This window comes from Chenopodium album, chromosome 13, assembly GCF_948465745.1.
Source record: "Chenopodium album chromosome 13, dcCheAlbu1.1, whole genome shotgun sequence".
Classification (NCBI taxonomy): Eukaryota; Viridiplantae; Streptophyta; class Magnoliopsida; order Caryophyllales; family Amaranthaceae; genus Chenopodium; species Chenopodium album.
In genome coordinates this window covers 769,987-787,367 of record NC_137846.1, presented here as the reverse complement: position 1 = coordinate 787,367, position 17,381 = coordinate 769,987, and the positions used below count along the sequence as shown (strand labels likewise).

The 17,381-nt window shown below is 34.2% G+C and overlaps 2 protein-coding genes and 1 long non-coding RNA gene across 3 annotated transcripts; 1 reads left to right on the top strand and 2 right to left on the bottom strand.

The window, feature by feature from the left end:
- The first annotated feature begins 1,888 nt into the window (after positions 1 to 1,888).
- LOC145574148 (uncharacterized) lies at positions 1,889 to 3,914 on the top strand. Its single transcript, XR_014098012.1, has 2 exons — positions 1,889 to 2,465; positions 3,214 to 3,914. It is a non-coding gene; the product is annotated as an uncharacterized LOC145574148 (long non-coding RNA).
- A 2,616-nt stretch (positions 3,915 to 6,530) lies between these two features.
- Positions 6,531 to 7,294, bottom strand: LOC145577033 (uncharacterized). Its single transcript, XM_081634725.1, has 3 exons — positions 7,212 to 7,294; positions 6,787 to 7,065; positions 6,531 to 6,570 (listed from the first exon to the last, which is right to left on the bottom strand). The coding sequence occupies exons 1-3, from the start codon at positions 7,292 to 7,294 to the stop codon at positions 6,531 to 6,533; spliced, it is 402 nt and encodes a 133-aa protein (XP_081490851.1).
- A 5,859-nt stretch (positions 7,295 to 13,153) lies between these two features.
- Positions 13,154 to 14,020, bottom strand: LOC145577032 (uncharacterized). Its single transcript, XM_081634724.1, has 2 exons — positions 13,310 to 14,020; positions 13,154 to 13,216 (listed from the first exon to the last, which is right to left on the bottom strand). The coding sequence occupies exons 1-2, from the start codon at positions 14,018 to 14,020 to the stop codon at positions 13,154 to 13,156; spliced, it is 774 nt and encodes a 257-aa protein (XP_081490850.1).
- Positions 14,021 to 17,381: the final 3,361 nt, after the last annotated feature.

Here is a 17,381-nt window from a genome sequence, read left to right as displayed (position 1 = left end):
TACAAAAAAATAACATAAGTGCCTCGTTTTGTGTATCGATTTGTGGGAAACTATTTTTTGTTACGCAAAACGAGTCACTTATGTTATTTTCTTTGCTGATTCAGAGCTCAATTTGGATGTATAAGGGCTAAAATAGCTCCTAAAACCTTAATCGAATATTTTTCGACACATAAACCGATGAAAAAGTTGAATCAGACCGTAATTTACAATTTATAAGAACTTTTGGGCTGCAATTTGCAAATTTTTTTTAAATGGCTGCAATTTGCAAAATACAAAGTTTAAATGGCTGCAATTTGCAAATTTTCAAAAAAATAAATTTGATGGGAATCTACTTGAAACTCAATATGCTTAAGGCTTGTTCTCTTCAGTTCAGTTCTCTTTACTTCAGTTCCTAATTTCCTTCTCTCATAAACAATTCAGTTCAGCTCATTTCAGTTCAGCTCGGCTCAGCTGAGTTTAGTTCAACTCAGTTCAGTTAATAAGAACATAACCTTAATAGTTCAAGTGTTCAATTCATGTAACACATGTTATAAAAATTGTAATAGCCAGAAACTCTACCTAGGTTTGGTAACCTTCATACTTTGTGTACTAACACAATGTAGTGGACACTTTTATTAAGATAAGAAGCTTATTTATTTTTGAACTCATAGACAAAAGTAATGATATAGGGTATGTTCGGCAAACTTATTAACCATCTCACTAGTTATAAATCATTCTTTTTATTGATTGTTAAATTAAAACAACAAATGACCTATAAAGTACATTTAGTCTTGCTATTTTATTCAACGTTCTCATATCAAATTGATCATATTCTCTTTAAAATTCTTCAAATAAAAGGTATTATGTAAAACAGTATTTCCACGTCTCATTCATCCACTCTTACGTAGTAACATGTTAGAGTTCAAGTGATGTAAGCATGCAACCCCTCAACCCTCATTTAGCATTATCAATATCATTGTCAAAGTACCTCTTATTTGGATTCTCCTACTAAATTTTGCGATCATTCAATCTCTACTGAGCATACTTTTTTGTTTTTTTATAAAGACAATTTTATGGGGCAAATTGATTTATCTTTAAAATAAGAAGATAACTTCCATGAGACCATGACTCCATCACTATCATACATTATATTATACTCCTAAAAAGAAATATATTTTTCATGAAGATAAGTTGTCAAATTTTCGATGTTCTAAAATTCCTTTGTTTATTTTATGTTTTATGTTTTCTATTCTACTACCACCCTGAATCGTCATGCATTTGATTAAGATTATATCAGTAATAGTATATTATTTTTGATGTATTCTATGATTAATTGAATATACCTCCATAAAATAAAGCAAAAACTAGTAAGAATCATCATAGAACAACTAAACTTTTAAGAATGAATTTATTCTATTCTTTAAATCATGCTTCCAACCATCAAGGTCTATGCAATATATAAATTATTTTACATGCTTTATGATTAATATCCGTGATTTTTATGGTCGAATTTCTATTATTATTTACATTTTTCAAAGAATTAATGATTTTATTTTTTAATTACAACACTTGAACATTTGGTAGTACCTTGATAAGGGATTTAGCCATTATTAGTATTTTTTTAATAACAAGTTATCATTTAATTTTATAATTTTTGATGATAATATATATATTATATATAGGCACACACCAAATTAAAATAAAATAGAATGAACACAGACACAATGACACAAGAAGTACATCTAATATTAACATTATAGGAGTAACCCAATATAATACGGAGTAATATATTAATATATCTAATCATCAGTAACAAGTCAATTTTACCGGGTCTACTATTGCCACACGAGACAACACTCCAAAAGCTCCATTCACACATACATTGAACTTAAACAGTGTTAACCTCTTTCTTTCCTTCCTCCCCAAGTCCAACCCTCATTTCCTAGTCAAACTAATCTTTACCCTTTTTTGTGCTACAATATTTTCAACTCTTCAAGTAAACTCCAAAAAAAAAGTGGTAAATAAAGCAGCAAATTTCACTACCCCCTCAAAAAAAATACACATTACAGTCCACATTTTCTACACCAGCAGCAGCAGAAGAAGATATCCCCCTCTTCACTCTTCTCCCTTTCTCTCTCTTCTTTCTCTCTCTCTTTTTTTTTTTGCTTCATCTTCTTCTTCTGGGGCTGCTCATTTCTTGCATCATTTAATTGATCTTTGTTTTTGTTTTTGTTTTTTAAATTCTTCTCGAATCTTTCACAAATCTTCTTCGTTTTCCTCCCCTTTTTCTGATCTGGGTTTTTCTTTCTGATTATTACACTTGCAAAATCAGAAAGAAAAAAAAAAACTGTAAAAAAAGATTCAATCTTTGGGTTGATTTTCAACTGGTATTTTGTTCTTTTGGACTAATTTCAATGATTATGAAGATTTAAATTCATGGGTTTGTGAAGAATATGTGCAAAATTTGTTCTTGCATTCAGTTTATGGTTAGTTTCCTCCCCTTTTCTCTCTCTGTTTAATGGTATTTGTTTTAAAATTTAATTTTATTGTTTGGGAATTAATTTTGTGTTCATCTGATTGAATTTACATCTGTTGACTACTTTGCAATTCTGGATCTATTGAATTAATTTGCTGATTGTTTGAAAATTTTATTTTCTTGGAATTTGTGAGGCTATTAATTTCAAGATGTTGGCTTTATGCATTATTGTTCTTTATATAATCGAGATTTTAATGTTTATTCAAGATTTTGAAGGTTTTTCAACTACTTAATCACTAATCTCTGCTTTGTGTTTCTATTATAAGTTTAATGTTGTTTTTAATTTTAATGGCATGTTATGTTTTATAATCATATGCTGATTAGATTTCAGGATTGAATCATATTGAATGGGATTTGAGGGTTTTAGTCTTTTAGAATATGCTATATCTTTGAATATCAATGTAATTTTATTTGCATGTGGGATTTTGATGTACTGATTCATCATATTGTAAATTTGATTATGTTTCAAAGCATATTAGAATTGTTTCTGAGGAAAAACAAGAGGGAGATTAGATTTTTAGCTTAATATCATGTAAATTTGTGACATGTCTTTCTTAAGATGAGATTTAGCTTTGTATGAAATTAATTTGCATCAATTTGAATTCAGTGATATGTGTTTTTTGGTATAAATTTGAGGCATCTAAATAATTAAGCTTTAATTGATAAATTGGAATTGGGTTTTGCTTGTTCTTTGACAGATAAATCAGTTCATTGCTTGAATTTGCTATTTGTGGGAGTTTTGAGTTATGGGGAGAGGTAGAGGGAAGGGAAAGAAGTTGACAGTTACGAGCCACGACGATCCGGGAAGTGGGGAAGAGGAGAAGATCCCTGCTCAAAAGAGAAGAGGAAGACCTCAAAAGCCATTGAAGGATGAGGTGGATGATGAAGATGTAGTAGGAAAGGTAGAAGAGGAGGACAGTGAGAATAAGGATTCGAGTATCACGACCGCCATTGATAGTGGTAAGAAGAGGAAAAGGAGCTCTCCATCAAAGGAGAAACAAAGTCCTGTGAAAGAAGAAAACAGTGTTGGAGCTACCATAGTTTCAGAAATTTCAACCAAGCCTAGTGGTTTTCGACATATTGGGAGCAGGAGGAAAAACAAGCCTCGACGAGCAGCAGAAGTCGGTGTTGAGTGCTAGTGACATAACAAGTGATATATAATTAGTTGAGCTAGCCTGAGCCCCATTTTGTTAATGGTTAGATTTGTTCTTGGGCTCTCGAGTCATCCGGTAAGGCGCGCCTGAAACCTTTCAGGCTTTTGCATTCTTTTGTCATTTGCCCTAACATTTTGGCTGCTTTTCATTAGTTACTCTTTGATATTTTTTGCCGATTATCCAATCATACTGTAATTTCTTACAATGACTATGATAATTGACATGTTACTAGTTGATTTCTAGCATTCAGTTGTTTTTTGCTATGCCTTGGATCCTTCTATATTGATATTATACTGTCTGGCTTTAGATAGAAATAGAATTCAGTTTTCTTCAGATTTCCAGTTCATAAACCTCTGGAAAAGTCTTTATATGCAAGTCTATCTTCTCCTATCATGTGCATGTTTTTGTTTTCGAGTGTCTCCTTGCATCATTTGTTCATTTGATGGTAACATGACGCCTTGACAGTAAGTTACTGCCCTATTGTGTAAAACTACTTGTCCTCTCCATTTTTTATTTTTTTTTATCATGTCTGCTGATGAGAGGGGTGATTGCTTATAAAATGTGTCGTTGCGAATCGCCTCTTCTTAAGGCTTAAGTTATACCTTTCATGTAGAATTACACTGTTGAAATAGGATAAAATTGGACCACACTTAGCTTATCTATGAACTGTGATTTAGGGACCAAATACAAAAAATATATTTTTGGTGTGAGAGCTTGATTAAGATGTAGCTCGAACTTGTGATGCAAATCTTGGCATCAAAGTTTGGTGATGTTCTTTTCTTTGTGATGCCGCCCTTAGATTTTGCATGCATTTGGGGCATCAAGGGACGATAATTCTCTTTATGAAAATGGCCCTTCTGCTTAGGACTCGAGCTTCTTTGAACATCATTCCTTGTCAATACCCTACATAAGGCCTTCCTAGGTGTTATTAGTAGAGCTGTCAAATTGTTTGCTCGGGTTAGTAGCGGGTTTTGCTAATTCAAGGTCAATTAGCAAATATAAGTTCAAGTTAGATAAATTCAGACAAAAGTACAAAACAAGTCGAGTAGAATAAACCCTTAGTTGGTCGTTGCTCTCTTTTGCTTTAGAAATCGTTAAGCGGCCAAATTATAGGCCATGAATGTAATGGAAATAGGAAAGGCTGAAATTTCAAATCTTGTGATGATTCTTAATTTGAATGTGTGATACACTGATACTGTAGGAGTGTAGTGGAAGAAAAGTGTGACCCCTTTATAGGTTAGGGGGATTTGAAACTGGGTTCATAGGAGGTCCTAGCTTATAGTAGTAGTTTGACAAATTACTTTGAAAAAAAAAAAAAAAAAAACCCTTCTATAAGCAATATAGGTTACCAAAGTAGGAAAAAAAAAAATAGCTCTATAATCATGTATCTTAAGATTCTTGACTAAGAACATAGATGAATTCAAACACTACCATAAAAAGTACCACCAATTCAAATTACACTACCATAAACAATATTTTTAGGTTCATACTCCATAGTTGTATTAGTATTGTCGATAAATAACTATAGACAAGTGTTAACAACAACAACTAATTTATCCAAACATTCGTAAAAGAGGATCGATTATTCGTAAAAGAGGATCGACTGGAGTATGGAAATATTCGGAAGGGCAAGTTGGTAGAGGACAAAAGAGGAGTCTTGTAAAAGTAGAGTACATGTTGGGTAGATTAGATAATCTATAGGTAAGAAGACTTGGATCTAATGAAAGTAGTATTAAGAATAGAATAGATTAGATTAGATTAGTATATCCGCCTACCAAACAAAATTTAAATTTTGGAGTTTAACAGCCACTCACCCACAACTTTTACACGTTAATTGCCATTCTATTACTTGTTTCTTGCTCACGCCTTTATTCACTTTTGTGGTCCTTACTATCTAATGTATTCATTATTTTACTTTTATCTTATTAGTTCTATAATACTTAAACCATATTTTTTTAAAAATAAAAAATTCTTTGATTCTTTAACTTGATTTTAAGATTATAGGAGGAAAAAAGAGTGAATTTTTTTGGTATTTTTTTATATGAGCTCAAATTATAAGAGCTCCCCTCTCTAACCAATTTTGGTAAGAAACAAGCAACCAAACGAGAAAAATAAGGATAGATTAGGATAATTCCTAAATTTAAAAGATAGAGTGAGAATCACCAAAGTTCGTTTGAATTTTGCTTGGGAGAAATAAGTTCTTTGCTTCAACTCTTGGACATACGTATGTAGTATACACAATTTTACACCATAGTAACATAGTTTATGTCATCGGTTTACCTTTTATGAGGAATAGTGCGTGGTACGGACGTACGATTGGACCTCCATTTTACTTTATATTACGTGTATTGTTAAATTTTGTTTCGATATATGCTTTGTACTCTTACAGTATAATTCATATTCACATCACCTAAAACATGTGTAAAAGGTAAATGAGACATTTTAGAGATGGAAGAAATATTAGTTGCATTAACAAATTGATTAAATAAATGAAGACTTCTCCAAAAAGAAGCTTAAAGACTTAAAGTGGAAAATTTTCCGGCATTGCAACTGTCTTAAGAAATGTAAGTTTGACGTAAAAGTTAGCCCATGGGCCAGCCTGCTAACATTAACAATTTAATGGGCTTCTAATAAAGCCCATAATTGGATCATAAATCATTCAAAAGCCCATAATAAGTCTTTTCCATAATTTAACATCAAAATTCAAAATCTATGTTATTAAACAAGAGAAAAAAAAAACAAAAAAAAAATGTTGAAAGAAAAGAAAGAAACTATAGTTCCTTTTCTTAGCTTTAATGTTATTACAAACAAAATGGTGTTCTAAGAAATGGTTGATCAAATACTTGTAGCATCCAATAACATCAACTCTTGATCGACTCCAAAGTTTCTGCATGCCTAGATCTACACCAATAAATCAAACCATTAATAAATAATTAAATAGATCAATATACAACGAAAAAAATGATAAGTGTACGTTGCAATATCATTGTTTATGTATGTGGTACCTAATTCAAGGACTTGTGAGAAAGTAACATCGTGTATGTGGTAAATGTAACACACTCTAAAACTCGAAAAAGAATGAAAAATAGAGGTAGTATATATGTACGTAGTACGTACCTGGTGTAGATATTGCCATTAACAGGGTTAGGAACGGTCTCTTTGCCTTTATCTTGGACATGAGCAACCTTTCTTAAGAAAGATTTGTCCACATATCTACCACCATGATTAACAGCTTGCATTGGATTTTCTAATTCATTGATCATTTCCCTCTTTTTCTTGTTGAAGTACACATTAGGGTTGTGCACCAATTGTTGATATCCTGTGTGGGAAGCAATGCCCCCTACTATCACCACAAATCCTGCTACTATGTATATGGGTGCGAAATCTGCCCTTATCCTACATTATTTCGTGTTATCATGCACATCAATTCATTGGCCTACGGTAGATTACAATGATAGAGAATAATAAACTGATGCTGGGCCTCAGCCATCAATTTAAGCTTTTAGTTGAGATGGTCTGTTAACATGGTATCAGAAGCTAACGTGACAAAAAGGTCACGAGTTCGATTCTCATCCACCCCTCCTTTCAAAATAGAACTTAAGCACTGGTTATAAGGAGGGCACATGTCGCATCCACACTTCCGTTTCAAAGGACTTTTATGTGAGAGGGGCGTGATGGATTATATAAACCGACCCTAGGCCTCAAGCATCAACTTAAACTTTTGGTTGAGATGGTTTATTAACGAACAATTCTGATCAATTTGTTTTAAACAAGTATTATATTCGCTAATCAAATTTAAATTCAACTTTTTAATACTTCCATTATGTTATCTTTTGGACGCGATAACATGTTTCAAGTATCTCATTTTAAAATTTAGGTGTACGAGATCCCAATTTGTAACATGAAGTTCTAATCAATTGTCAAAACATACATAGATTCAGTCGTCAAATACAATTAAAAAAATAGATTGTGGAAAATGGAAAACAAAATGTTACCACTTAGATTTGGGAGTGGGAGATGAAGCCGTGGAGAATGATCTGGTCTTTTGTTGCATCATTGATCTCATCAAATAACCCTACAAAACAATCATTATATTTTTTGTCATTTGCCTGGATAAAGGAGGAGGGTTACGGTAGGCCAGTGACAGCCAGTATAAAACTTCGTCACATCCCATGACATGAGCCAAACAGATATTTTCGTGGGGGCGTTCCCTACTCAGCGACGCGCTGCACTTCCTAGACCCGGGTGTAGTGATAAGTATGCAAGGGTTGCTAGGTCGTCGCCCAGAAGCGACGCGCCACATTGCCCGAGTGTGGTGTCAAATGAGCAAGGGCGTGCCATTGGGGCGTTCCCTACTGAGCGACGCGCTGCACTTCCTAGACCCGGGTGCAGTGATAAGTATGTAAGGGTTGCTAGGTCGCCGCCCAGAAGCGACGCGCCATATTGCCCAATTGTGGTGTCAAATAATCAAGGGCTTGGAGTTGGGATCAGGAGGGAGCGTGGGAGAAAAGAATTTAGTTTGCGGATTGGTTCTTGGAATGTGGGGTCTCTTACGGGAAAATCAGCAGAATTGGTAGAAGTAATGAAAAGACGACGCGTGAACATCATGTGCCTCCAAGAGACAAGATGGACAGGAGAAGGAGCTCGAGGCTTGGTTTTGGGGTATAAGGTATGGTATGTTGGGCAAGAAACGAGCCACAGAACAAGGAATGGTGGAGCTAGGAACGGAGTTGGTGTGGTTCTCGATGAGAGGTTGGCAAAAGAGGTGATCGAGGTCTATCGGAAGAACGATAGGTTGATAAGGCTGAAGTTGCTATGTGGCAAGGAGATTGTGAATGTTATCAGTGCTTATGCTCCCCAAGTGGGTTTAGATGCAGAAGAGAAACGACAATTTTGGGAGGATCTAGACGAGGTGGTACAGGGTGTCCACCACTCAGAGAAGTTATATATTGGAGGGGATCTAAATGGGCACGTTGGGGCGAGCCGAGATGGCTATGAGAGTGTCCATGGAGGCTTTGGGTATGGGCAGAGGGACGCAGGTGGTGAAGCTATTATGGATTTTGCCCAATCATATGATTTAATTTTGGCTAATACTTGGTTTAAGAAGAGGGATTCACACTTGATAACTTTTCGGAGTGGAGCAAATGCAACTCAAATAGACTTCCTGCTCACAAGGAGCATAGATAGACAAAGTTGCCTAAACTGTAAGGTTATCCCAGGAGAGAGTGTGGTCACCCAACACCGGCTATTGGTAATGACTATTCGTCTGAAAGAGAAGGCGAAGAAAAAAGTTAGACAAGAAGAACCGAGGATAAGATGGTGGACCCTAAGGGATGCAAAGGCTAAGGTTTTTACAGAAAAGGTAATTGAAGAAGCGGATTGGGATGGAGAGGTGGATCCGGACATGACTTGGTTACGAATGAAAAACTGTTTCCTAAGAGTAGCCAAAGAGGTCTTAGGGGAAGTAAGGGGAAGAACTTCGATACGGAGAGATACTTCGTGGTGGAATGAAGAGGTGAAAGCAGTAGTTAAGCAAAAAAGAGAATGCTATCAAGCCTTAGGAAAATGTAGGAGTGATGAAACCTTTGCAGCGTATAAGGAGGCTAAGAGTAAGGCAAAGGTAGCTGTTCGCCAAGCAAAAGAAAAGGCATATCAGGAGGTTTATGAAAAGCTTGATTCCAAGGAGGGAGAAAGGATCATTTATAAGATGGCAAAGAGAAGACAAGATGCAAGGAAGGATATTGGCATGGTGAAGTGTGTCAAAGATAAGAACCAAATGGTCCTAGTGCAAGAGGAGGACATCAAGGACAGGTGGAAGGGGTACTTCGATGAATTATTTAATGGAAGTAATGGAGTTGTGATAGGAGATACCTCTGTGAGTGATGAAGAAATCAACATGGAGTATGTGCGAAGGATTCGGAGAGTAGAGGTGGAGATTGCACTGAGGAAGATGAAACCTAAGAAGGCGGTTGGCCCTGATGGGGTACCGATAGAGGTGTGGAGGTGTTTGGGTAAGATTGGTATTGATTGGTTAACAAACCTTTTCAACAAGATATGGACGGCTACAAGGATCCCACAAGATTGGAGGAAGAGCACCTTGGTCCCGGTTTATAAAAACAAAGGAGACGCTCAAGATTGCTCTAACTATCGAGGAATTAAGCTTATGAGCCACACTATGAAGCTGTGGGAAAGGGTGATTGAACAAAGGTTGAGGGCATGCACAAGCATTTCCGATAACCAATTTGGTTTTATGCCTGGGAGATCTACTATGGAGGCAATCCATTTGATAAGACAAATGATGGAGTTTTATAGGGTAAAGAAGAAGGATCTTCATATGGTCTTTATTGATTTAGAGAAGGCATATGACAAGGTGCCAAGAGAGATACTTTGGTGGACAATGTTGAAGAAAGGTATCCCACGAAGGTATGTAGACCTAGTTAAGGATATGTATCGGGATGTGTCAACAAATGTGAGGACATGTGGAGGGTTGACAAAAGATTTCCCTATTACAATCGGATTGCATCAAGGGTCTGCATTAAGCCCTTTTCTTTTTGCAACGGTTCTAGATGAATTAACTAGACCAATTCAAGATGAGGTTCCATGGTGTATGTTGTTCGCAGATGATATCGTTTTGGTGGATGAGACTAAGGATGGGGTTAATGTCAAGTTGGAGCAATGGAGGCAAAGGTTGGAATCTAGAGGGTTTAAGCTAAGTCGGAGTAAGACTGAATATTTGGTATGTCGTTTTGGCACTCAGAGGGGGACAAGCAATGAAGTGGTGAGTTTGGATGGAAAGGATTTGACCATGAGTGAATGTTTTAAGTACCTAGGGTCGATCATCCAGAAGAATGGTGACATTGATCAAGACGTGACCCACAGGATTAAGTCAGGGTGGCTTAAATGGAGAGCGGCCACGGGAGTGTTATGCGACCGCAGCATTCCCTTAAAGTTGAAGGGAAAATTCTATAGGACTGCCATAAGACCAGTGTTGCTCTATGGTACAGAATGTTGGGCTTCTAAGAAAGAGCATATTAAAAAGATGGAGGTTACGGAAATGCGCATGTTAAGGTGGATGTGTGGAAACACTTTAAGAGATAGAATCAGAAATGAGGTTATTCGCAAGAAAGTAGGTGTGGCAGGCATTGTAGATAAATTAAGGGAAAATCGTCTGCGTTGGTTTGGACATGTAAGACGGAGACCCGAGGGTGCACCGGTGCGAAGAGTGGAAGAGTGGGACCATGGAGGGATTAAACGAGGAAGAGGGAGACCAAAGATGACTTGGTTGGAAGGAGTGAGGAAGGATATGAAGTGCATGGATTTACGTGAGGATGAAGTTTTGGATCGTAAGGGATGGAGGAGAAAGATTTATGTTGATGACTACACGGAATAATCAAATTTGGTTCATGTTAGCCGACCCCACTTTTGGGATTAAGGCTTTGATCGATTGATTGATTGATTGATTGACCCCTCAAAAAAAGGAAGAAAGTTGTGACAAATTCCGGGAATTGAAAATAAAAGGCATAACAATCATTTTGCAAATTACAATTAATCACAATAAACAACCCAATTATCATCATAATTCTTATTATTAATAAGATCAATTTCTAATCAATCAAACTAATTAATCAACACAAATTATATAATCAAAATTCACCACAATTTTGTAAGTAAGAGAGAAAAACTTACTGATGCTCTATGTGCCATTTTTTTTTAATCTCTTTGCTATTAAGTGAAAATGCAATAAGTTTAATAATTATTGATCGTAAAATAAATTTATACTAGATTGAATAAAATTAGAAATATAAAAATGTTTTTATGATTTAAGATGAAAATATACGTGGCTTAAGGATACAATACAATTTACTTAAAATAGTAAAGAAAATTTTGAAAGTCGGTTATTATTCAGTTTACTTTCGTAAGTAGTATTGTGTTAGTTTCTATGACTTGGCGCCATTTTCGGATCATTTGTTGCAAATTATATATGGTTTTTGCTTCCCTTACAAATTTTCATATTTTTTTTCTTTTCTATTTGTTTTTGCATTCTCCACAGTTTTATTGGCAGATAAGGCCACCCTGTGTAATTTACTATTTGTAGACGGTATTGCAAATATACAATCCAAGGACGGAGAAAAAATTTATATTAATCATACTATGATTTACAATCATTACTCTCATCTCACAACTGTGACTCAGGACTGGACCTAACCATCCAGAACTGATCCCCGAATTCAAATTAACCCAAAGGGCGAACCGGGTGGAACACCAAAAAAAAACAACCTCGACCCTCACAGGCTCACAACATCTAATTTATTAAAGGTTAGCTTATTGAATCAAAGGAGATTTTTTTTTTAAAGGACTAATTTACGAAAATACGGATTATAATCAATACAAGTATATTTTTTAACAAGCTAAGCAAGATTGGACTTGACACATTTTTCCAATTCTTCACGTCCTCACTCTCAATTCAAATTTTATATTATTGCTAACATTAAAATATCCATTTGGCCATTTTATTACTTTACATGTGTTCCAATCCTCCATATTATGTATCTATATATCAATATAATTTTATTTGTATACTTCTTTTATACCTAAATGTTATTTAGGTTATTTAGCATGATTATTATTAAATTTTTACCATTAATTCATCACAAAGGCATAAAGTCACAAAGTGGCATACTTTCTCTTTTCCTTCCTCTTTTTTTTTTTTTTTTTTTTTTTTTTTGGGATAGAGCTAGGGACAAACTTTTTTTTTCATTATATTTTAATTTTTATGTTTCAATAGAATATTGGATGTATTATATTCATGAATAGTAATGTAGCGAAAGACGTGTGCATGAATCCTTGCGAAGCTTTCGTGGCAATAGTATCATACTTACATCATGCATGCACGTATATTAATTTCTTCACTTAAACATTCAAATCAAAACATTCCAAAACTAACATTTTCAACTCAATGATTTAATCACCTCACAATTATGCGTACTATTAGCTTTATTAAATAATTATGAATCTTAATATAATTATTAACTTCAACATTATTTTAAATAAAAACTTATGTACGTATGTATCCTTTATCTCCTTCTGATAAATACGGAGTATTAAACTTATAAAATCCAAGTTGTATAATTTCTTAATTCTTACAAGGATGAGAAATAAATAGGAAATTAAAATGAAAATTAAACATAATATTACAATACATGCAATAAACTTGACGAAGCAATTACACCGTGCTTTGCATTTCTGTTTTGTGATCATGAACAAATATTAGCTAGTTTTCCCGATAAGCTAGTATTTAGTCAATGACATACGATTTCGTGGTGTCGATGAACTCGGTACAACTGCTTATTGTAAACTCTATCTATGAAGAAGAACCCCAACCAAAAACAATGAAAAGAAGAAGAAGAAGAGCGCCAACAAAAGTACGTGGTAAAAGAAAATTACAAAAAGATAAAGTCGTTCAAAAAAATAAATTAAAAAGGGTTTAGTAGAAGTAAGCTGAAGAGGAACCCAAGTCAAACCCGTCAAATACCGGGTCGGATACAACCGGCATCTTGCTAAAAAGCGGGCTATGTTGCATGACTGAATTATACGGGTTATTATCATTTAGGATGGTTGTACCATTACTTGTACCACTCATATTAGGTTCGGTACTAACTATGTTATCAAACCCTACTGACCCAATCTGGCTAGAGAATCCGATAAAGTCCGGGTCATTTCCGACCCATTGACTCATATCCATACCCATACCCATATCCATATCCATACCCAAACCGAAGCCCATATTGTAACTCGAGGTAATATCCGGGGGTAAAGGAGGAAGTTCAACTTCTTTGGTAACTTCATTATTTTGAACACAAGGTTGATAATTATTGTTATTAATGGGCTGAGGATAATTAGTATTACTCCAACAGGCCCAAAAATTTTGATCAGTGGGGTTGGGCTGGGTTTGGGCCGAGGAAGACCCATTAGTGAAAAAGATTTGGTTAAGGTGAGACTGGTCGTCCGGGGAGAGGATGGATGTGACCGAGGACCCCGCCGGGGAGTCAGAGTAAACAAAATTGGTTCGGGCCTTAGACGGGCCTCTCATGGACCGGGCAGCCCGGTCATAGGCTAGGGCAGCTTCCTCCGCGGTGTCAAAGGTGCCAAGCCAATGACGCTCCTTTGTGGTGGGGTCCCTTATTTCGGCTGCATAGCGCCCCCAAGGACGTCGCCTCACCCCCAAGTATCTAATAGTACTCGGGGGTGATTCTTGTTGTTGTTGTTGTTGGTTGTGTTTTCTTTTACTCCTAGGCGAAGGAGTCTTTATTGCCGTATTTGTGTTGGTACTCATGCCGCCAAGGTATTCCATCTAGGAATAATAATTTTAAGTTCGCGTCTATTTAACTATAATAGTAACAATAACAATAACGACAGTGATAATAGTAACAATAACAATAACGACAGTGATATATACTACTTATATAGTATGGTATGGTTTAATTAGGTTGAAGAAGATATAGTAGGTATGTCGTAAGTGAGAAGTTAGCTAATAAGTCTTAAGCACTTTGACTTAAGAGTGAGTAGCTTAGAAAGAGGAGAGAGAAAATGAAGAGAGAGAAAGAGTGTTTGTGTTGGGATAATTGTGAGAGTGTGCTTAATTTGAACTTGCTTTAATAGAGGAGGGTATGTGTCCTTGACAATAAAATACTCGGATCACGCATCCTTCTACTACAGGTCACACTTAAGGCAATAATTAACAATTAAGTGCCTTCTTTAATTAGTGTAATAATTCTTCTTTATTTGTCTAGTTTACTTAATCTACTAGTCACTTTCTCGCTCCCGTATAATAATAAGCATCACCACTATTTGAAATTAATACTTCCTCTATTCTTTTTTACTTGACTTGTTTCTTTAATCACTCTTGTCAATGTAAAACTTTAACAATTAATAATTTTAATTCTCCATAAGTAAAAATTATAAAGTTATATATTATTAGTTTATAACAGCACTTATAGAGACGAATAAAAAATAAAAAAAATAAATAAAAAAAATCCCACATGAATATATTTTTCCTTACATATTATTCATAAAAGACGGTCAAAGGAGGGATGGTTAATAGTGTAAAAATCTAAGCGGGTCAAGTAAAAAACACGAAAAAAGTATACAGTATGTAGTACATAAATGAACAAATTTTAAGAGGTTTTATGTCATTTAAAAATAGTTCTAACTTTAATTCTTTTAAATCTACTTGTATATTGAGAATGCCTCATTCAAAATCTAAGTAATCACTACTAATTTGAATTTAAACTACGTAAAGCTCTAAAAAAGCTAGATATTCTATTCCCAAGGATCAAATCTACTACCTCCGTGACATATTATGTCAACTTTGGAATATTTTATATATCAGAAATAATACCCAAAAGTTACACATAATATACAACAGAGGTAGTAATTTAATTGAATTGGCATGGTGCATGGAGATTTCTTTCTTTAAATTTAATGATTGATTATATTATGAAACAAATATTTAACATAAATAGTGTATACAAATAATGAAAACAAATTGATGGGCCAAATTGCAGTCTACAAATTCAGACTACAACTCTACTAGTACAATTGTACAGTTAGTTAGAACTAGAACTAAAACGTAACTAACCCTGAACCCTAACCTCTATAATAGCATTACGTTACCTCTCTAAAAATGCACTACTACTAAATAGGTACCTTAAATAGCACTTCAGAGTATGATAACTTTAAGCATATATGAGTTACACGAGTTCAAATTTATTGTAGGCTTGCATTACAGGTAGAATTACTCCATCCGTTTTACAATGATCTTTATATTTACTAGCTAGCTATAATTTACATGTACACATATTAATAATATAGGAGATCGAGAGTGTTGACACATATGGTGATGAACGTTGAGAAGTAGTAAGAATCCGGTATCAAATATTAGAGGAAGATGGTACAAAGATGTTCATTGTTGTAAGAAAAAATATGGATAATTTACTATAGAGCTAGTGATTGAATAAGCTTAATTTGTTGTACAGAGTCGTTCGGTCCTGAATGATTTATTTTAGCTATCACAATATTATTAAAAAATAAACATATAATGTCTTTAGTACGTACATACAAGTGTATAAAAGCTCAACTCGTAACTATTTTAAATAAGATATAATTTTAGAGGTCCATACAATCATATACATTGACTCTCCTTATTTTTTAATCCAAGATCGGCCACTACTTATTAAAATTAATTAGTTGCTTTATTTCACATGTGATTTCCTACTATAGTTCCGAATTATATTACTATATATACTTCGTATCAACATATAGTAGCTAATCATAGGGTGTACTACGTAAGATATCCACCTGTTAATAATTAACCCCAATATATGAATGTAATTGTACATTATTAGCATGCATGCTCCGCCTTTGGCTAATAGACGAAAGGAAGAAATTAATTTTTAAAAAATGTTCCAAATATATTTCAAAAATTAGTTCTTAATTGTATAAAATCCAGAATAGATTGATTTGATCTTCACTATATGATTGCTAGAAGCATGGGATCAACTACCAATAATCATTGCAAATGATGTACCTGATCATATGATCTCATGATTATCACCAATCATATATCAATACATGCATGAATTAGACTTTAATCTACCTTAATTTAGTATTGATTAAGTATATTGTATGATTATTATTGCATAAATAGTGTACTATTAAGATCTATTGATGATGGGTCTTGTGAATGAAATGATGAAATAAAAAGATCTAGTGATTAATTTCATGAAGATACAGCAAATGATGGCGATTATCATGCGTTTAATTTTGATGATATGAGTAGGGCAAGGTTGACAATGGCCAAAAATGAGTTAATGAGAGAGTTTAATCATAGGAGGAAAGAGAAAAGTAAGTGTTATGATTTATGAAAGAAGATAGATGATTAAAGGGAATGATTACAAGAAGAGTAAGCTAAGTCTCATCGATCTTTTGGTGATTTATTTTTATAATTGATAGAAAGATACACTAGTAAAATTAAATTTGTCGTCTTATTTCGAGACTGAAACCTGGTGAGATACAAAATGAGAAACGACGACTATTTAATTATATATAAATATAAAATTATATCAAGTATAATTGCCTATATCACTTTTTACGTATTACGTATAGAAGCGTAGTCATTTACATAAATAAGTGACTCAAAAGATTTTTAATAGGGGTGTAAATTGGATGCCTTAATAAAAGGGCAAGTACTAAGGACCAAGTCACCATGGGACATTAGGTAAGCCATTGAGCTCAGATTTTAGTTACACTCTTTCATGAAATGTTTTTTTTTTAAAGTTCTAAGACAAATATATTCAGAGAAAAATATATACGTCAAGTGTAATTGTGTAAAAAAACTTAAGCACTACTTATTACTTAACTAAATATTAATAATAAAATTCTATTAAATGGTTTGTATAAAGCATCTGACCTAGTAATCATATGAGATTAATTTCAATTATTTGATGTGACTACGCTGAAATATATTTAGTTTACTTGAAAACATGTGCTAAGTGACTCATGTTAAAGGCTTTAAAATTAGCTTTAATTTGAACTCTCCTCACACTTCAAGATGACCAAAATATTTTCTCATGATCTCTTTACTATATATCATTTTTTTTTTTTTTTTGTGTAAAGCAAGGCACAACAACCCACAAGGACAGATGATATAAACG

What these genes read in the sequence shown, in the direction of transcription:
- LOC145577032 (XM_081634724.1), bottom strand. Translation starts at nt 14,020, where the DNA reads ATGGAATACCTTGGCGGCATGAGTACCAACACAAATACGGCAATAAAG. An exon ending in TAGTTAGTACCGAACCTAAT is followed by an intron (nt 13,217 to 13,309) that starts ATGAGTGGTACA and finishes AGCAAGATGCCG; the next exon opens with GTTGTATCCGACCCGGTATT.
- LOC145577033 (XM_081634725.1), bottom strand. Translation starts at nt 7,294, where the DNA reads ATGTGCCCTCCTTATAACCAGTGCTTAAGTTCTATTTTGAAAGGAGGG. An exon ending in ACTCGTGACCTTTTTGTCAC is followed by an intron (nt 7,066 to 7,211) that starts GTTAGCTTCTGA and finishes GAAATAATGTAG; the next exon opens with GATAAGGGCAGATTTCGCAC. An exon ending in AATGGCAATATCTACACCAG is followed by an intron (nt 6,571 to 6,786) that starts GTACGTACTACG and finishes TTATTGGTGTAG; the next exon opens with ATCTAGGCATGCAGAAACTT.